This window comes from Tachyglossus aculeatus, chromosome 10 (genome assembly GCF_015852505.1).
Source record: "Tachyglossus aculeatus isolate mTacAcu1 chromosome 10, mTacAcu1.pri, whole genome shotgun sequence".
Classification (NCBI taxonomy): domain Eukaryota; kingdom Metazoa; phylum Chordata; class Mammalia; order Monotremata; family Tachyglossidae; genus Tachyglossus; species Tachyglossus aculeatus.
The window spans coordinates 52,719,975-52,740,371 of record NC_052075.1 but is presented as its reverse complement, the minus strand read 5'-3'; the positions used below and the strand labels follow the sequence as shown (position 1 = coordinate 52,740,371).

The 20,397-nt window shown below is 58.5% G+C and overlaps 1 protein-coding gene across 2 annotated transcripts in view; it reads right to left on the bottom strand.

The window, feature by feature from the left end:
* Positions 1-631: 631 nt before the first annotated feature.
* ACVR1B (activin A receptor type 1B) overlaps positions 632-20,397 on the bottom strand; it is a 30,581-nt gene continuing 10,815 nt past the window's right edge. The window contains exons 2-9 of one of the 2 annotated variants that reach the window (XM_038752728.1): positions 10,603-10,842; positions 9,877-10,125; positions 6,555-6,785; positions 5,113-5,280; positions 3,979-4,135; positions 3,743-3,867; positions 3,264-3,394; positions 632-1,773 (exon numbers count right to left, since the gene is read on the bottom strand). In XM_038752728.1, the coding sequence (XP_038608656.1) occupies positions 1,648-1,773; positions 3,264-3,394; positions 3,743-3,867; positions 3,979-4,135; positions 5,113-5,280; positions 6,555-6,785; positions 9,877-10,125; positions 10,603-10,837 (1,422 nt within the window). In that variant the 5' untranslated portion in view covers positions 10,838-10,842 and the 3' untranslated portion in view covers positions 632-1,647. Of the gene's footprint in view, positions 1,774-3,263; positions 3,395-3,742; positions 3,868-3,978; positions 4,136-5,112; positions 5,281-6,554; positions 6,786-9,876; positions 10,126-10,602; positions 10,930-20,397 lie in introns of those variants that run through there. The other variant, XM_038752727.1, reaches the window with a different exon arrangement.

The following is a 20,397-nucleotide window of genomic DNA, read 5'->3' as shown; positions in this document are numbered from 1 at the left end:
GTAAACTGGGCTCCCTCTTTCCCACCCACCCCAGACCCCCAGGTTTTGGCCCAGAATCAGGCCGGGGAGGAGGTGGGCGGGCTGCAGAAGTCTCGAGGCCCTCACCTGATCGAGTTGGCCCCCAAGGCCTTGCAGCTGCCGGGCGGGTTGGGGGGTGGGGGACCCCGCCAGGTCCCCACCCCCTCCCCCCGGGGCACCAGCTTTTTAAACCCTGAGGCTTCGAGGTCTAAGTCACCTCTAGGACTTTGCTTTGGGGGGGCAGCAGCAGCAGGGGGGCAGGGCTCGGGGGATTGGGGTTGTGGGGGGAGGGAAATGAAAGCCCCCCGTTGGCCCCCGGTCCACCGGCGCCAAGAACTCACAGCTTCGCTGCTCGGAAGGTGGGGAAGGGGGCAGTGGAGGTGGGCTGGGGGAGCCGGCCGCGCGGCCCCCTCGGCTAACGACAGGATCGGGCAGGGCTCAAGGGAGAGATGGTTCCAGTGTGTTGATCAGGCTCTGTGCGTTTTGGGCGCCCTTTTTTTTTTTCCCCTTTTTTTTTTTTGTCCTTTTTGCAGTCATTTCTTTAAAAACAAACAGGCTGAGAGGTAATCACAGAGAGAGAGAGAGAGAGATTTCAGTTTTACAAAGTACGGCATTAAAAAAAGTTTAAAATCCAGACCCTCCCAAGAAAACAAAACAAAAAACGAAAATCATATCAAATCATCATCAAACCACTCCAGTTAAAAGTTATGGCTTCAGAGTGCGCATGTACCCAAGAGACGCGGACCCCCCCCCCGCCCCACCCTGGGGAGGGTGTCGGGGGGAAGAGGGGGGGTCCCCGAATGGCTGCGACGTCTCCTCACCTGCAAGCCACCCTGATTGGTTATCCACGACGACGACGACGACACCCATGCAGCCCTGACCCCCCCGCCCACCGCCCCCCAAAATGTACAAGGCGGCCCCCGCGAGGGGGTGGGGAGGGGGTGCTCATCCGCCTGAGCTGGGAGATCCCCTCCCCTCAAAAGTCCCACAGGGAGGGGGAGAGGGGGAGAGGGTCGGGCGCGGCGGCCGGACCAAGAGCAGCCCGGACCCCTGAGTCCCGAGCGGAGCGGGAGGGGGCGGCTCCCCTGGCCGCCGGCTCATGCACGAGAAGCTCGAGTACGTAAGTGTGCACCTGCCCCCCCCGCCCCCCCGACAGACACAGACACGCACACACACGCACACATACACGCAAGAGAGTGTGGCACGGGCTAGGCACAAAGGGAAGACACACCCCGCTCATGGCTCATGCACACATCCGGCTGGCACAACCGGCACGCGCGACGGCCCCTCCCAGGGCCCCACGGTCTTTCCGGCGCAGAGGGGGCCGGTCCGCGATAAAAACCCCCGGGACGGGCAGGGACCTGGCCGGGCCGACTTCCGGAAGGCTGGGCAGGGAGGGTGCCCAAGACACCCCTCCTCCGCCGCCAGGGATCCCTCAAGTCTTCATGCTGAAGGAAGGAGGGGTGGGTAGAAGAGGAGTCCGGGTCTCAGACACCCCCCCGGCCCGCCCAGAGTTGGGGGGCCAGGCTGCCCCGGCAGCTTGCTCGGCACGGCGGCTGAGAGGAAGGGTCTCGCCGCCCCGTCCCGTAGGTGATGGAGGTGGTGGGCGGCGGGCGGGCGGCGGCCCGGCTAGATCTTCACGTCCTCCTGCACGCTGAGCTGGGACAGCGTCTTCTTGATGCGCAGGGCCGTGAGGCGGGCGGCACCGTTGGCATACCAGCACTCCCGCATCATCTTCCCCATCACCCGCAGCGCCTGGCGGAGGGGAGGGGAGGCCCCGTCACAAGCCCTCCCTCGCCCTCCACCCTGCCCAAGCGAGGGGCGAGGCCGGGATGCCGGCGGGGAGCGTGTCTACCGACTCTGTTCTAGTTACTCTCCCGAGGGCGCAGTGATAATAATAATAATTGTGGTCTCTGCCAAGTGCTGTGTCCGGCACTCAGAACAATGCCTAGCACATAGTAAGCGCTTGAATACCAATAAACAACAAAAAAAGGGAGCTTATACACCACTAAACACTGTACTAAACTCTGGGGTGGACGCAGGATAATCGGGTCCCACATGGGACTCAGGGTCTAAGTAATAATAATAATGGCATTTGTTAAGCACTTACTGTGTGCAAAGCACTGTTCTAAGCACTGAGGGAAGTAGGAGGGAGATCAAGGACTGAATCCCCATTTCGCAGATGAGGGAACTGAGCGCTTACTACGTGCAAAGCACTGTTCTAAGCGCTGAGGGAAGTAGGAGGGAGATCATGGACTGAATCCCCATTTCGCAGATGAGGGAACTGAGCGCTTACTATGTGCAAAGCACTGTTCTAAGCGCTGAGGGAAGTAGGAGGGAGATCAGGGACTGAATCCCCATTTTGCAGATGAGGGAACTGTGGCCCAGAGAAGTGAAGTGACTCACCCAAGGTCACTGTGGACAAGTGGTGGAGCACACATTAGAACCCAAGTCCTCCGACTCCTGGACCTGTGCTCTGCTAAGCACACACTGAAAGTGCACAGTAAATGACTGATTGATCGATAAAAGCCCAACCATAGGTGTATACGTGCGTGTGCATGGCTGCGCCCTCAGAGCCTGACAGCCCGGAGGAGGGACATCGGGAGGCTGTGAAGCCACCCTGTCCACCCTAAAGATGCTCCCTGGGGGGTGACCAACTGATGGTCCGTAAGGAAGGTGGAAAATGCTGGGCTCCAGCAGGGAGCAGTTGGAAGGCAGTTGGTGGCAGTTGGAAGCAAACTAGCACCCGAAAAGTGCCGCGTGGGGGTGGCAGGGGGGAAACTTGCCCTGAAGCAGTGGCCCACGTGCCGCCTGAGGCTCACGGAAGCCAGTGGAGCAACCGGGAGCTGCCGCATGACCCGGCTCGCTGCCCCGGCGGCCTACACCCTCTGCCTCCGCGGCCCCGGTCACCCCTCAGCTCCAAGCTCGCCTCCCTCTCCGCTGGGCGGTCTTCCAAGTCTGGCCCCCACCCTCCGTCCGGCTTGGCACTCATTCCCGGTGGGTGGGTATGAGGATGGGCTCAAGGACCTCCCTGCCTGGCTCCGTCAGTCGGTGTTTCCCCGCCAAGGCCGGGGACGGTCCGTCCCCTAACCCCGGGGCATCCAGATGGGTGAAGGTCCGGTCCCGGGATGCCCAGGCTGCCCGCCGGTGAGCCCCAAGGCACAGCACTGCTTGTGAGCACTCTGCCTGTGGTGCCCTGGAAGGGGAGAGGGTGATGTGGCGGGCCGCAGGAGGGACCCCTTTACCTCATGGCTCTGCCACCAGTTGGGGATGTTGGGCCGCAGCTTCTGGTCACACACGACCTTCCGCATCTCCTCGATGGAGGGGTCGGAGGGCACGAGCTCGTAGTAGGGCAGCTGGTACTCCTCGTGGATCCCTGGGTGGGAGGGGGTGGGCGGGAAGGGGGGCTGTGAGACGCCATTCAGGGAAACCAAGAGGCGAGCAGCACCCTCACCCCCGTGCTCCTTCCTCGGCAAGGGGGTTGCCACCCTCGGCCCTTTAGGAGAGGCTGAGGGCACGAAGACCGGGTGCGGGGGTGCCCAGCCTTGAGCTTCCTCAGTCTGATTCTTCCCAGCCGGCGATTCCGACCCAATCCCATCCTCCGGCCGGGAAGGGGGGCGTGGGGATTGTCACTGTTCGTCTCTGCCAGACCGGCCCGGGGGCAGACTCCCAGCCCACCCCCACAACCTCGGAGCCCGGCCGGCCCGGCCGGGATGGGACGCACCTCCCGAGCTGCACCTGCGAGCGATCTCCCAGTACACCAGCCCCAGAGCGTAGATGTCGGCGCACTTGAAGGAGTCAAAGTGCTTCATGTTGATGGTCTCGTCCAAGACTTCGGGGGCCATGTACCTAGAGCCGCCGGGGACACGGTGGGGGGAGGTGAGTCCTGATGTGACCCCCTCCCCCCTCAATCGCCCCCACCGGTCCCCCCCCCTCACCGGCCCGGGGTCCCGATCCTACCGCTTGGTCCCCACCCTCTGGTTGGGGGCGATGTCGATGGTGTCGGTGACCGAGTCGTGCCGCACGGCCAGGCCCAGGTCGGCGATGGCGCACATCCCGTTCTTCTTCACCAGGATGTTCTTGGACTTCAAGTCCCTGTGCGCGATGCCCGGCTTTCCTGGGCGACAAGGAGGGGACCGGGATTGGGGCGGGGACCGGGATCGGGGGGAGGGGGGAGAGAGAGGGAGCCAGACCGAGATGGGGGTGGGGAGCGGGGTTGGGGGGGCACAGGGGGGCTCCCCTCCGTCACACGGGGTGGCTGGACATCACCTGGCCAGGGTCTGGAGCCGGGTGCAGCCCCTCCAGCTCCTCATCTCCTGGACTCTCCCCCAACCCTCTTTGTTCTACCTTGGCCACGTGGCTTAGCTCCAAGCCCTTACCCTCCCTCTCCGTCCAAACTGCTCCCACGTTGATCCAAGCCCTTATCCCATCCCACCTCGACTACTGCATCAGCCTCCTCGCTGACCTCCCTGCCTCCTGTCTCTCCCGACTCCGGTCCATACTTCACTCTGTCGCCCGGATCATTTTTCTACAAAAACATTCAATCCACGTCTCCCCACTCCTCAAGAACCTCCAGCGGTTGCCCATCCACCTCCACAACAAACTCCTTACGATAGGCTTTAAGACCCCCCATCAGCTTTCCCCCTTGTGCCTCACCTGATTTCCCACCTCAATCCAGCCCTCATGCTTTGCTCTTTCAATGCCAGCCTATTCAGTGTACCTCCATTTAGTCTATACCAAATATCACAATTATTATTATTATCACCTGTGCACTTGGATCTGTTACCTTTGAGCACTTGATAGTCATCCCACCCTCAGCGTTACGGTATTTAGGTCCACATTCCTACCCTCTGCCATTTCTTTGAGCTGTAATTTAACATCTGCCTTGCCGGCTCCCGTAGACGGTAAGCTCCTTGTGGGCAGGGATCATGTCTCCCGCCTCTACTGTACTGTCCCTCCCAAGTGCCTGGTATAGTGTTCCGTGCATGGCAGGAGCTCAATAAACACCACTGATTGAGTCGTTGACCGACTGGCTCCTCCAGCCCACGTCTGCTGGACCGGCCCCGTGCCCCCTTACCCTGTGTGCCCACTTACCCTGTGTGCCCACGATCTCCATGTGCAGGTGTGCCAGCCCGCTGGCCGCAGACAGCGCCAGCTTAATCATACCCTCGATTGTCACCGTGTAGCGGTTCAGGTAGTCGAACAGGGAGCCGTGCTCGTGGTAGTCGGAGACGAGCCACAGCTGGGTCCAGGTGCCGTTATCTGCAGCAGGAACCGGGGTTGTGGGGGGGGGGACGGGCACAGAGGGGTTACGTGTGCCCCCATGCGTGTCCAGGTGACGGGGCCGACAATAGGAAGGGCAACGTGTTCGTATACACGTGTGCGCTGGTGGGGAAAAGTGTGACCGGGAGGAGGTGTGCAGAAGGAAGCCAGAATCTCGGTTGGCTGAACAAACACACTTTGTTCACAGAGATCCGATAGTTTGAGTGAAGTAGGGCGGGTATTGGGGCCTGGGCATCTGGGCCCACCTGCCCGGGGCAGGGGTCGGTTCCCCCTTGCCCAGCCCTGGCGTGTTCGGTGTCATGCAGTGAGCTAGACGGTCCCCTCCGGCCCTCCCCTCTCCCTTCCTCTGCGCCTCCTGCCTCCCGCCCCACCCCCATCACTGGGGTCGGAGCCCACCGCCTGACTTCGTGTCCCATGTCCTCGTCTGGCCCCAGGAATGGGAATTTTGGGTGCCGCTGTCGGGATGGGGACAGTGGAGGGGAAGGAGTCTCCAGGGGGGTTTAGAGGGAGGGGCGGAGGGACGGCCCCCCAAACCATGCTCTGCCATCGTAAGGGTTGGATGGTCACCCCCATGCTGAGGGTCGGGGGGTGAGTGGGGGGGAATCCAGCAAAAACACAGTGGTGGGGGGGGGGATTCAATCATATTTACTGAGCGTTTACTGTGTGCAGAGCACTGTACTAAGCGCTTGGGAAGTACAAGTTGGCAACATAGAGAGACGGTCCCTACCCAACAGTGGGGATGTGGGATGGGGGAGAGTCAGCCTGTGGGGGATGAGGACCAAGGGGAGGGGTCCCACGGGGCAGGACGCCCCGGCTGAGTTGTGCCGACAGGAGAGCGGAGTGAGGGTCAGTAGGAGAAGGGGTCCCGGAGCGGCCACCCAGGACCACCTTCGGAGTCACTTCACTCCTCTGGGCCTCGATTCCCTCAACTGCAATGTGGGATTCAAACCCTGTTCTCTCTCCTGCTTACGCTGTGAGCCCTGTGTGGGGCCTGATGATCCTGTGTCTACCCCCGAGCTTAAGACGGTGCTTGGCACATAGTAAATGCTTAACAAATACCGCAATTATTATTATTATTATCAAGGGGACAGCATGGCCTCCCACGCGGGGCCACACTGAGGGGAACGTCCGCCCTGCAAGAGGTTTCGACGGATCAGACCACGCGTCCACCACCCGGCGCTTGGCTTGGGGGTGGCCACCCGAGCCTTCCGATGGCTCCCCCCGCCCCACCTCCCCGAGTGGCCACCCTTTACCTTTGTTGTCGGCGGCGATGAAGCCGAGGATGTTCTCGTGGCGCAGCATGACGGTCTGGTAGATCTCGGCCTCCCGGAACCAGGACCGCTCCTCCCGCGACGAGAAGATCTTGACGGCCACGTCGCCCCCGCGCCACCGCCCGCGCCACACCTCTCCGAACCGGCCTTTGCCAATGATCTCCTGAAGGACGATGGTCCGGGCCACCGTGCGCTGGACAAAGAGCGGCAGCCCTGCTAGGCGAGGAGGGGGATGGCTTGAAAACCCGCAGGTGGTGGCCACCGGCCACCCTGCCCCTCCTCCTCTCCCCCACATCCCCAGGCAAAGACAGTCCAAATAGGAGGATCAGACCCTGGGGGTGGTGAGGGGGTTTCCGGTCATCCCCGGATTTGGAGAGAGGTCAACGGTCTCCCAAGAGACTTTTTAACTAGATCAGAGAGTCATCATCATCATCAATCGTATTTATTGAGCGCTTACTAGGTGCAGAGCACTGTACTAAGCGCTTGGGAAGTACAAACTGGCAACATAGAGAGACAGTCCCTACCCAACAGTGGGCTCACAGTCTAAAAGGGGGAGACAGAGAACAAAACCAAACATACTAACAAAATAAAATAAATAGAATAGATATGTACAAGTAAAATAAATAGAGTAATAAATATGTACAAACATATACACATATATACAGGTGCTGTGGGGAAGGGAAGGAGGTAAGAAGGGGGGGATGGAGAGGGGGACGAGGGGGAGTCCACAGGACAGACCCTGCCTCCGCCTCTCCCTGGATTGGGAGCGCTTAGTACAGTGCTCTGCACACAGGAAGCGCTCAATAAATACGACTGAATGAATGGATGACTGGGGGAGCACGGGACGCTCTAAGCAGGTGACAGGAGCCAGACGACCAATGATTCAGGCCAAACAGACCCCAATTGGGGGAACGTGCCTCCCCTTCCCCCTGCCAAATCAGCTCATTCGAGCAGTCTCAGCGCCAAGGATCACCAGCCGGCGGCAACTCCTGCCAGCTTTGCCTGTGCCCTGCTCTCACGGTGACTCCGACTGCCCTGGTTTTCCGGCCGGAAGCGGGCGGCGGGCGGGGGGTGGGGGGGGCGCAGACGGACACACGTGACCCAGGTCTCGCGGTCGAGGGTTGGGAGCAGGCCGCTGCCGCCCGCGCTAACCACCCAGCTCCCTCGCTGGAGAGAATGAGCCGCGCTGTTCTCCCACCCAGCCCCCCCTTGCTTTCTCACCTTCTAAAAATATGCGTCTTTTAAATACAGCTCGCGCTTCGAAGCCCCCGCTGCAGAGCTTAATCAAAGCAGCGGCTGAGGCTCAAGAGACCGACATTTTGGCTCCAGGCCCCTCCCCTGGACTGGGAACGGGGCAAGGGAAGCAGCTGCCTGGGTAATCTCCCTCACTAGCCACGGGTCGCTCCCACAGGGCATGTCTAGGGCGTGTCCCTAGAGAAGCAGCGTGGCTCAGTGGAAGGAGCCCGGGCTTTGGAGTCAGAGGTCATGGGTTCAAATCCCTACTCCACCACATGTCAGCTGTGTGATCTTGGGCAAGTCTCTGTCAGAGAACTTTTGTTCTCTGTCTCCCCCTTTTAGACTGTGAGCCCACTGTTGGGTAGGGACTGTCTCTATATGTTGCCAATTTGTACTTCCCAAGCGCTTAGTACAGTGCTCTGCACATAGTAAGCACTCAATCAATACGATTGAGGATGATGATGAAGTCACTTAACTTCTCTGGGCCTCAGTTACCTCATCTGCAAAACGGGGATGAAGACTGTGAGCCCCACGTGGGACAACCTAATCACCCTGTATCCTCCCCAGCGCTTAGAACAGTGCTTTGCACATAGTAAGCACTTAACAAATGCCATTATTATTATTATTATTATTATTATTATTATGTCCCGCCTCGGGAGCAGGGTCCTGGGGTGCGGGCCCCCCTCCTCCGCCTGCCTGTGTTTTCTGCCCTCCATCAAAATGCTTTCCCGACTGCCATCCCAACCTGCCCCAGCTAGAGTGGCAGCAGAGCCGACGCCACGAGATGCCACCTGCGGGAGTCCATCCACGTCCAGGCAGGGCATCATCATCACCATCATCATCAATCGTATTTATTGAGCGCTTACTATGTGCAGAGCACTGTACTAAGCGCTCAGGAAGTACAAATTGGTAACAAATAGAGACAGTCCCTACCCGACAGTGGGCTCACAGTCTAAAAGCATCGCGGCCGAGAGCGCTGCCTGGGGGGACCCCCCCGCAAGGGGCACCGCGTGCCCACCTCTGAGCGACCCCAGGGCCAGCCCGGCTCCCACCACTCGGGCCCAGAGGCAGAGGGGCTGCCCTACCGTGGGACGGAGGCGGAGCCGGGCCACCCGGCCACCCCGTGTCTACACCCCCACCCCTCACACACTGGATCTGCTCCCGTCTCCGCCACTTTCTGGCTGAGTCCCTTCACTTCTCTGGGCCTCGGTTTCCTCACCTGGAAAATGGGCATTTGAGACCTGTTCTCCCTCCCCGTTAGACTACGAGCCCCGTGGGGCAGAGAACATCTGATCTGCCCGTACTCTATCTACCCCACCACTTAGCACGGTGTTCAATAATAATAATAATAATGGTATTTGTAAGTGCTTACTATGTGCAGAGCACTGTTCTAAGCGCTGGGCGGATCGAAGGTGATCAGGTTGTCCCACATGGGGCTCACAGTCTTCATCCCCGTTTTACAGATGAGGGAACTGAGGCCCAGAGAAGTGAAGTGACTTGCCCAAAGTCACGCAGCTGACAATTGGCGGAGCTGGGATTTGAACCCATGACCTCTGACTCCAAAGCCCGTACTCTTTCCGCTGAGCCATGCTGCTTCTCTGTGTTTGGCATATAGCAAGCGCTCAACACATACCACAGCTATTACTATTATTAATAGTAATAATAAAAATGACTAATAAGGACTTCAGGCGGGAGGAGCTCACCAGGCGCCTGAGCCATGACCCCAGACTCGGGGGGGGGCAGCCGAGCTGTGGGAAGTCCGGTGGCCCTGCCCCATCAGGTCGAAGTCCTGGGGGAGGCAGGCCCCGGTTAATGATTCACCGGGCACCTGCCCGCCGTGCCAATATCTGCATTCCCGAGTACCCCGCCTGGGGCCTCCCGGACTAATCGTCTGCCACCAGAAGCAGGTGGGCACGAGGACCCGTCCCCTTGGGCGGTGCCGGCAGGAGCCGGGCATTTTTCTGGGAACCCGGACGAGCCGGGGACTGGGCAGAAGGGTGACCCAGCGGGCGCCGTGGTGAGCGGAGCCCTCCCGAGCGGGTCCCGGCGGCCCCCGACGGCTCCGTACCTGAGCCAGACCCCGAGGTGGACAGGTCGTAGACAAGGTCCTGGAGGGTCTTGTCTTTGGCCAGGCACATCTCACAGGACGGGTCCTCCATGTCCAGGCGCTGCCGGTTGTGGTAGACGCGCTGGTGGTGGTGGAAGATGGAGACGATGACGATGGTGATGATGAAGAAGAGGAAGATGGCGCCTGCGATCATGGCCACCAGCTCCACCAGGCCCCAGGAGGACGGCTGCTCTGTCTCCTTGAGGTGCCCTGGGCAGAGTGGGGAGGGGAGAGGGGACGTCAGACCCTTCCATCCCCTGGGGCTCACCAGCTGCCCCGCCGGGGTCCTCGGACTTTTGTAAACCGAGGCCCCCCCGCCCCATTTCTCCTCCAGGGAGCCGCCCGCTCCGACCCCCAGCCCCAGCCCGGGTCCTGCTTCGGGCTCCCGACCTGTCCGGCAGACCCCCCAACCCTAGCGTCTCTCAATCCCTTCCTGGAGACGGATGCCCATGAGCAAAGGTTAGGCTGGCTCCACTGTCGCCCAACCCGACAACCGCACCCACCCCCAGCGGCAAAGACTCATTCATTCGATCGTCCTTATTGAGCGCTTACTCTGTGCAGACAGCACTGTACCGAGCGCCCGATGCCAAAGCTCTCCCCATATCCCTCCCCAACCGGCCTCCCGCCCCCCAGACTTGGCGCTCGGCTGCTCCCCCACCCTGGGTAGAGGCCCGGGGCGGCCCTCACCGCTGGGCACGGTCAGGTCGATCTTGTTGCAGAAGTCGGAGTAGCAGCAGTGCGTGTTGCGCAGGTCCTCTGAGCTCAGGCAGTAGAAGGGCTTCCCAACGGGCACCAGCTCGACGGCGGGGATGCAGGTGCGGACGTGGTGCTCCAGGCCCTCCAGGTTGAAGATGGACACCATGCAGGCCCCGTCCGTCTCACACGTGTAGTTGGCCTGGTTGCAGCTGGTGCACGAACACATCAGCGCTGTGGGGAACGGAGCGGGTTGGGGTTGGCACTGGGAAGATGACTTTGCCCCGCGAAGACGCATCTGCTATCCTGGGGGGGGTTGGCCCGGCGAGGGTGACAGGGATGACGCACGGCACTCTCGGTCACGCGACGGGGCAAGGTGCCTCGGCTCCTCTCGGCCCTTAGGCCTGATAATGATAATTTGTTAAGCGCTTACTATGTGCAAATCACTGTTCTAAGCGCTGGGGGGATACAAGGTGATCAGGTTGTCCCACGTGGGGCTCCCAGTCTTCACCCCCATTTTACAGATGAGGGAACTGAGGCCCAGGGAAGTGAAGTGACTTGCCCAAAGTCACATGGCTGACAATTGGTGGAACCGGGATTTGAACCCATGACCTCAGACTCCAAAGCCCATTCTCCTTCCACTGAGCCACGCTGCTGCCTGATCCCACCGTCACCTTTCCCCGGGAGCATCATGGAAAAGCCAGGCTTTCCTGCCTCCTCATACGAGCCAGATAAATAACGGGATGGGGGAATTTACATTTTTGGACACGCACGGTCCTGAGTGAGGGGAATGAAAGAAAAAGAGGGTATGTGTGCCACTGAGGGTAACAAGCAATGATTTGAGGTGAATCCTTTAGGGTGACCCCCGGGGGGCCCAATTGGAGCATCTCTTTCTCTCTTCTCTCCCCAGAGAACACTCACAGCAGCAGAGGCAGAGGCTTGGCCCCATTATCATCATCATCATCATCAATCGTATTTATTGAGCGCTATGTGCAGAGCACTGTACTAAGCGCTTGGGAAGTACAAATTGGCAACGTATAGAGACAGTCCCTACCCAACAGTGGGCTCACAGTCTAAAAGGGGGAGACAGAGAACAAAACCAAACATACTAACAAAATAAAATAGATATGTAGAAATAAATTAAATAAATAGAGTAAAAAAATTATGCAAGCGAAGACCCAGAGGCCCAGAGTGGTGGGGACGCGCCTGAGCTGCCCGCTTGGCAGAGCCCTGGGCTCAGACCCCTTCCTGAGATGCCGGCTGTCCTGGCTCCCCAAGCCCTGAGGCCCGGCCGGTGGCCCCCCAGTCCCAGTCACGGCGCCTGGGGCTATTTAGAGGCGAGGGAAAAGGAAGAGCGACAACCCGGAGGTGGGATATTCTGAGAATCCGCAGGCCGGAGCCTGGCGGTCCCGGACGGGACCCTGCTGGGTGCCTGGGCTCCCGCACAGTGAGTCATCCTGGCACCCGTTCGCATGCACACACTCTCTCTCTCTCACCCCCACACACGCCCACACACCCCCACGCGGGGCTCGTTATTTCTGGGAAGTTTCTAACACAGTCTTGCCGTAAGACAGGAAAGAGGCCGAGTGGTGAAATCTCTCCCGGGTCGGTTTGGGGGCTGGGCCGGCCTGTCCCATCCCAGAGGGGCTGGGCAAACGGCCCCGGCCCTGCTGGCGTGATGTCGGGATCAAGCCCAGGGCTGGGAGCTGCTCGGAGAAAGGTTGGACGGACGGACACACGCGTCTGCACGCCACCGACAGTGAAGTTCACCATCTATCGGGGTGGGACAGTCTATCTCGCCCACGTCCTGCTTCTGGCCTGAAACACCCTGCCTCCTCATATCTGACAGACGATCATTCTTCCCCAGCTGACAGACATCACTCACCCCCGCTTCAAAGCCTTACTGAGAGCCCATCTCCTCCGAGAGGCCTTCCCTGACTGCGCCCTCCTTTCCTCTTCTCCCACTCCCTTCTGCGTCGCCCTGACTTGCTCCTTTCACTCATCCCCCTCTCCCAGCCCCACAGCCCTTATATACGTAGCTGCCCCATTTTATTTATTTGTATTGAGGTCTGACTCCTCTAGACTGTGAGCTCATTGTGGGCAGGGAGTGTGCTTATTATTTTATTATACTCTCTAATGCACTTAAGTGCTCTGTAAACAGTAAGCGTTCAATAAATACAAACTGACTGACGGGAGAATGTGTCTGCCTACTGCTGTACTGCACTCTCCCCAGCGCTTAGTACAGTGCTCTGCACACAGTGAGGGCTCAAAAAGTACAACGGAATGAATGACTGGCTGACAACCCCCCGTTTTCTCCACCTGACTCGGTTTTCCGGGCCCCGGCCAGGTGGGACCCGGGTTCTTCTCGAGGACGGTGGCCTTGCTTTAACGCTCCCCTGACGACGGGTCTCACTCGGGCTCCGGTCCCGTTTGCCTGGGTGACCCCGGTGAGCGCTCAGCACAGTGTTCTGACCTGGGCTGCTCCCTGGACATCTGCTAGGCTGCTGGGAGGGGGGGACCCAGCGGCAGGCTGGAGGACTCTGAGGAACCAAGGGGTCCTGTAACTGCCCTCCCACTCCCCTTCAAAGCCTTACTGAAGGCCCATCTCCTCCAAGAGGCCTTCCCAGACTAAGTCCCACTTTTCCTCATCTCCCACTCCCTTCTGCATCACCCTGACTTGCTCCCTTTGCTCTTCCCCCCCCATCCCTGCCCCACAGCACTTATGTACATTACCTGCCATTTTATTTATTTACTTGTATTGATGCCTGTCTCCCCTGTGAGCTCACTGTGGGCAGGGATTGTCTCGCTTTTTTGCTGCATTGTACTTTCCCTAGCTCTTAGTACAGTACACAGTAAGGGCTCAATAAATACTACTGAATGAATGAATGCTCTCCAGACAGAGAGACAGTGTGTGAGTCTGTGGTCATGCGGTGTATGTGTGGTGGGGGTGGTCCGGGTCAGATTTCACGAGCCAGACAAACTCACGCCCCCCGGCCAGCTGTGATTTCCCCCGGTTTTCCCTGCCAGGAGTGGAGCACGGCAGTCTGGAACCCTGAACCCTGTTTGGGCCCCGAAGTGGTGGTCTGGAAGCCCCCGACTGGACTCGAGGGGGATGGTTTCCGGCTGCGGGCAGCGTGGTTCCACCGCTCTCCCATCCCCTTCCACCCCAGCACAGGGGCCACCTTGGTCTGGGGGACGGGAGTGGCGGGGGGCGGATCCGGGGATTGGGGGCACAGTCTCCCAGGAGCTGACGGGCCGGAGAGCCGTCATCTTGGGGTGCTCGGCCCCACCAGGAAAGGCTGGGGTCTGGCTGGAAGCGGGGGACATCACCCTCGCTGCTGCTGCACCCTACTATCCGAAAACCTGGGCTTTGCTTGGGGGAGAATCCCAGGCGTCCGTCCCCGGCACCCGCTCTCGGGGGGAGTTCGGGCCCCGCTACCCAAGGAGACTGAGAACTTGGCCTGAGGGGAGGGGGCCCCCCCACTGACCCTCCTGGAAATGTCCAAACTGGGGACAGAACCGTCCTGGGACCCAAATTCTGATCTCTGACCGAAGTGAAAGGTCTTATAGCCGAGTCGCACAGAGTGTTGCGGGGCGGGGAGACAGAGCCAGAGTCTCCCCTCCCCTTCCACAACAGCCAAGGTATGAGACATAAGGTGAAGTTGGCACTAGGTAAGAGAGCAGGTGATGGGGTGTACGTGGGGAGGGGGGTTAGGAGGTCCCCCGGCAAAGCAGCCAGAGAACCAAGGCCGAGACCTCCAGGCTGACAGTTAGATTGTGCCCCACTGACCAAAACTTCTGTTTGGAAGACCTAGGGGGCCTTCATAAGGGAGGCAAAGGGGACCCAAAGAAGCCAGGTGATGAGCTGGGCGTCAAATCCCACCAACCCCCTCCAACAGCCGCCATGGGGAAACCTGCATCCCCAGAGACCGGTTCAAACATGCCCGACCGCCCAGGCCTCGAGCTGCTGCAGCGTGACTGACTGACGGCTTTGTTCTTGTGCAACAGGCCCTTGGCCTGCTCCGGCTAAGGGGAGGGGAGAGGTCTCTTTGGACCCCCCCGAAGTGGGAAGCTCCAGGGCCAGAGACACCTCTGCTTCCAGGGCAGGGCAAGCAGGGGCCTCAAGGTGATGGGGAGGGGAACCCACCGGGTTTGCACCCAACTTTATATGTGCGTGAGGAGGCTGTGAAGTGTGGGGAGGGAGTGTGTATGTGGGTTTTGTTTTTCTGTGTGTGTTTATGTGTGTGTGACTGACTTCAAAGTGAAGTAAGCATAATAGGAGGCAGGGAGGTCGGAGCCCCAGGCTGGATTGGGAGGGTTGGGGGTGGGGGGAGAGAGAGAGAGTGTGTGTAAGAGAGAGGGAAGAGGGGAGAGGAGGGGAAGAAGGAGGGGTTGTTGGAGGTTCTGGGTTTGAAGGAGCAGAGTGGTGGGGGGAGCAGGGGGGTGGGGCAGGGATGACGCTCTGTGAAGCAAGGCAAGACCCTGTGTGCCGGGGGCCAGAGCCGGGCCGTGGAGCTGGCGGGCGAGGGCAGGCTCCGAAAACTGGCCACAGCGCCTCTGCCAGTCCCCTACCTGCCGGGGAGGGTCCCGAGCCCCAGTGGGGTGGTCGCCTGGGTGGAAGACCAACCATCCAAGACGGCGCTGGGCTGGGTGTTCGTGTTGCCTGAGTTCGGGGGCCGGGCCATGGGGGTATCGGATCAGGCCTTTTGAGGAGGGGAAAGGGCCGCCGGACCCAGGAGCGCAGGCAGCCTCAGCCCCCTGCCCCTCCTCAGAGTGACCCTGACTGGATACAGCCCCCTAGACTGTAAGCTCCTGTGGGCAGGGAACGTGTCTACCAACTCTGTTGCACGGTGATAACTGTCGTATTTGTTTAAGCGCTTACTGTGTGCTAGGCACTGTACTAAGCGCTGGGCTGGATACAAAGTTGGGTTGAAAGGATCCCTGTCCCATGTGGGACTCATGGTCTTAATACCCTTTTAACCAATGAGGTAACTGAGGCCCAGAGAAGTGAAGTGACTCGCCCAAGGTCATCCAGCAGACAAGTAGCGGAGCAGGGATTAGAACCCAGGTCCTTCTCCCAGGCCATGCTCTATCCACTAGACCAGGCTGCTTCTCTAGTGCTCCGCCACACAGTAGGCACTCAATAAATGCCCTATATTGACTGATCAGGTTCTACCCAGAGTTAGGGAGAAAGGGGGAGAGCCCCAATTTCAAAGCCCTTCTAAAAATCACTCCTCCTCCTGGAGGCCTCCCCAGATTGACTCTAATTTACCACACCCCTCTCCCCCAACATCCTCATCAACCCTGCTCTCACCCCCACTCCCCACAACCCCATCTCTTTCTGCTCTATTTCTTCCCCTACCTGGAGATTTAGAGTGTAAAGCTCCTTGAGGGCCGGAATCATGTCTACCGACTCTCTTGTCCTCTCCCAAGAGATCGGTCCAGCACTCCGCACAGCGTCAGGAGCCCAATAAACCCTCCCAGGGGACTGGCTGGTAGTGCTTTGCACATAGTAAGCACTGCTGGTAGTGCAGTGCTTTGCACATAGTAAGCGCTTAATAAATGCCATCATTAGTATTAGTCGGATGATTAGTTGGCAGCGAGATAAGGCTGGGGCATCCCTGCTCAGGAGAGGCCAGGCGGCCTAGTGGAAAGAGCTCCGTCCTGGGAGTCAGAGGACCTGGGTTCTCAGCAGCGTGGCCCAGTGGAAAGAGCACGGGCTTTGGAGTCAGAGGTCATGGGTTTGAATCCCGACTCCGCCACATGTCTGCTGTGTGACCTTGGGCAAGTCACTTAACTTCTATGAGCCTCAGTGACCTCATCTGTAAAATGGCGATTAAGACTGTGAGCCCCACGTGGGACAACTTGATCACCTTGCATCCCCCCCAGTGTGTAGAACAATGCTCTGCACACAGTAAGAGCTTAACAAATGCCACCATTATTGTCCCGGCCCTGCCACTTGTCTGCTTTGGACAAGTATTTAGCTGTAAAATGGGGATTAAATTCTACTCCCTCCTACCTAGGCCGTGAGCTCTAAGTGGGCCAGGGATGGTGTCTGACCTGAATACCTCAAACCTCCCCTGCACTTAACAAATACTATTATTATGCAACATGGGGGAGACCCCCAAGGGAGACCCGACTGGGGAAGGGGGTACAGACAGGAAAGCATGGAGGCCACAGTGAGGGAAGGACAGAGGAGGGCAGCGGCAGAGTGTGAGTGTGCGTGTTTGGGTCTCCAGGCCGGAAAGGGTTTGGAGACGGTGTGTGGGAGAGAAGGGGGCTGGAGCCCTGATTATTTCGGGTGAGACTGTCTAGAGGACCCAGGGCGGAGGTGGGGAGTCTCCCTTGCCCCAGAGCTGGAATTCTGGGATTGTTGTTCCTGTCGCCAGAGGGAGGTGGGACCTCCGGATGGATGGAAGGAAGGCTCAGCAGCCTGGCCTAGTGGGAAGATCCCGGGCCTGGGGGTCCTGGCTCCGTCGCTCGCCGGCTGTGAGGCCTTGAACAGGTCACTTAGCTTCTTTGTGCCTCGGTTTCTTCATCTGGAATATTATGGTATTTATTAAGCGCTTCCTATGGGCCAGACACAAAGAAAGCGTGAGAGAAGCCGCGTGGCTCAGTGGAAAGAGCCCGGGCTTTGGAATCAGAGGTCATGGGTTCAAATCACAGCTCCGCCAATTGTCAGCTGTGTGACTTTGGGCAAGTCACTTCACTTCTCTGGGCCTCAGTTACCTCCTATGTAAAGTGGGGATTAAGACTGTGAACCCCCCGTGGGACAACCTGATCACCTTGTAACCTCCCCAGTGCTTAGAACAGTGCTTTGCACATAGTAGGTGCTTAATAAATGCCATTATAAATTCACTTCTCTGGGCCTGAGTTACCCACCTGTAAAATGGGGATGGAGACTGTGAACCCCACGTGGGACAGGGACTGTGTCCAGCCTAATTTGCTTGTATCCTCATCATCATCATCATCATTAATCGTATTTATTGAGCGCTCACTGTGTGCAGAGCACTGTACTAAGCGCTTGGGAAGTACAAATTGGCAACATATAGAGACAGTCCCTACCCAACAGTGGGCTCACAGTACTTAGTCCTTGTACTTAGTCCAGTGACTGGCACATAATAATAATAATAATGATAGTGTTTGTTAAGCACTTACTATGTGCAAAGCACTGTTCTAAGCGCTGGGGGGACACAAGGTGATCAGGTTGTCCCAGGTGGGGCCCACAGTCTTAATCCCCATTTTACAGATGAGGGAACTGAGGCAAAGAGAAGTTAAGTGGCTTGCCCATGGCCACACAGCTGACGAGTGGCGGAGCAGGATTCGAACCCATGACCTCGGACTCCCAAGCCCGCTCTCTTTCCACCGAGCCGCGCTGCTTCTCCAAGAAAGCGCTCAGCCAAGTCCCCAACTATTATCATCATTATCGATGCCCCGCTGGCCCTGTCCATCATCAATCGGATTTATTGAGCGCTTACTGTGTGCAGAGCACTGTATTAAGCACTTGGGAAGTACAAGTTGGCAACATAGAGAGACAGTCCCTACCCAACAGTGGGCTCACAGTCTAAAAGTGGGGGCTCACCCCCACCTCAGGTCCTGGGTTCCGCGGGGACACCCCCACACTCAGGACACCCCGCTCCCAGCTTCTCCTCTCCGGTGTCACCCCCGGCCTCTCCTTCTTACGCAACACCCACGTAACCAGTCGAGTCACTCCCGCCCGCCCGCCGGCCCCTCTTGCCCGGCCGCGGCCCTCTGAACTACCCGGGAACGCTGCCCCGGTCCAGGCACCCGGGGCCGAGAGTCATCAAAAGGTGGGGGCGGGTGGACGGGATCAAGTCGAACCGACTTAAAATGAGCTGGAATCTGTTGTGTCGCAGGGCACCCTCGGGACAAGTGGCATTTTGGCCGCTGAGTGCAGGCGTTTTGCCCTGATAAGGTGAAAGAGGAGCCCACGGTGGGTGAGGGAGGGACAGAAGTGGGCACCTAAATATATCCGGTTCGCTAGCCGTCCCCCCACCCAGGGGGAGGGGACGGGAGGGATGCGGGGGGCGCCGGCAAGGCCGCGTGTTTCGGGGCCCGGGTCCGGTTTCCTGGCGGGTGGCGGCCGTGGGAAGGAGCCTGGAGCCGGGGAGAGGCTTCGCCGGGGACGGCCCTCCAGGTCAGCGAGGGGCTGCAAATGGAAACCAGATTCCCCGGCCTGATCCGACCGCCGGATCCAAAGCATTCCTCACGCCTCGGCCTTGGCCACTGGCGAAATCTCCGAGACGGTGGGAATTCTTGCCCTATTAGGCGAGCCCATTCGCCCCCACCCCGCTCTTCCCCTTGTTCGAGTCCAAGTTCGTTCTCCCAAGCGATAACATCTGTCTGGAAGTTCTTGCTCCTGTCTGCCTGCCAGTTCGCCACTCGAACTCAGGTCTGAGAGCTTATCGTGCCCCCCCGTCGTGGGGCGAAGGCTTATCCTGGCAAATGCCACCCATCCTTTTCTCTTGGTTTGGGAGCCCCTTTGGGACAGCGAGGGACCGGGTCTGATTCTCACCTGATTAGTTTTCCCCCAAGCGCTTAGTACAGTGCTCTGCACACAGTAAGCACTCAATAAATATGATTGAATGAATGAATGAACAGGGCTTTGCACACAGTGGGCTCTGAGTAATAATAATAATTGTGGTATCTCAAGCGCTTACTATGGGTCAGGCACTGCTCTAAGCGACGGGATAGGTACAGGGTAATCGGGTTGTCTCATGTGGGGCTCACAGTTTTAATCCTCATTTTACAGATGAGGTAACTGAGGCCCAGAGAAGTAAAGTGGCATGCCCAAGGTCACACAGCAGACACGTGGCGGAGCCGGGATGAAAACCCAGGTCCTTCTGACTACCAGGAGACCCTGCTCCTCGGTACCACTACCCATCTCAAACAATGGTATTTACTGAGCACTGACTGCGTGCAGAGCATCGTACTGAAAGCACCCGGGAGAGGATAATACGGAGCTGGTAGATGGGTTCCCTACCCACAAGGAGCTTACAGTCTAGAGGGGGGAGACAAGCCTTAAAATAAATTACAGCACAAGTTCTGGGGGGCTGAGGGTGGGGTGGATATCAACTACTTATAGGGGGAAGATCCAAGTGCAAGGGCCAGGCAGAAGACAGAGGGAGTAGCAGAGATGAGGATTTACTACCACAGGAACCCTAACAATGATGGTGGTATTTGGGATGCTTACTATACGCCAAGCGCTGTGGGCACATAAAATTACTACAATCAGGTTGTCCAAAGTCCCTGACCCTCATAATAATAATAATAATAATAATAATAATAATGATGGCATTTGTTAAGCGCTTACTATGTGCAGAGCCCTGTTCTAAGCACTGGGGGGGATACAAGGTGATCAAGTTGTCCCACGTGGGGCTCCCAGTCTTAATCCCCATTTTACAGATGAGGTAACTGAGGCTCAGAGAAGCTAAGTGATTTGCCCAAGGTCACACAGCAGACATGTGGTGGAGTCAGGATTCGAACCCATGACCCCTGACTCCAGAGTCCGTGCTCTTTCCACTGAGCCACGCTGCTTCTCAGTGGAGCTTGCCGTCTAAGGGGGAGGGAGGCTTAGTGGATAGAGCATGGGCCTGGGGGTCAGAAGGGCCTGGGTTCTAATCCTGGCTCTGCCACGTGTCTGCTGGGTGACCTAGGGCAAGTCACTTCACTGCTCTGCGCCTCAGTTACCTCATCTGTAAAATGGGGATTAAGACTGTGAGCCCCAAGTGGGACAGGTACTATGTCCAACCTGATTAGCTTCTATCT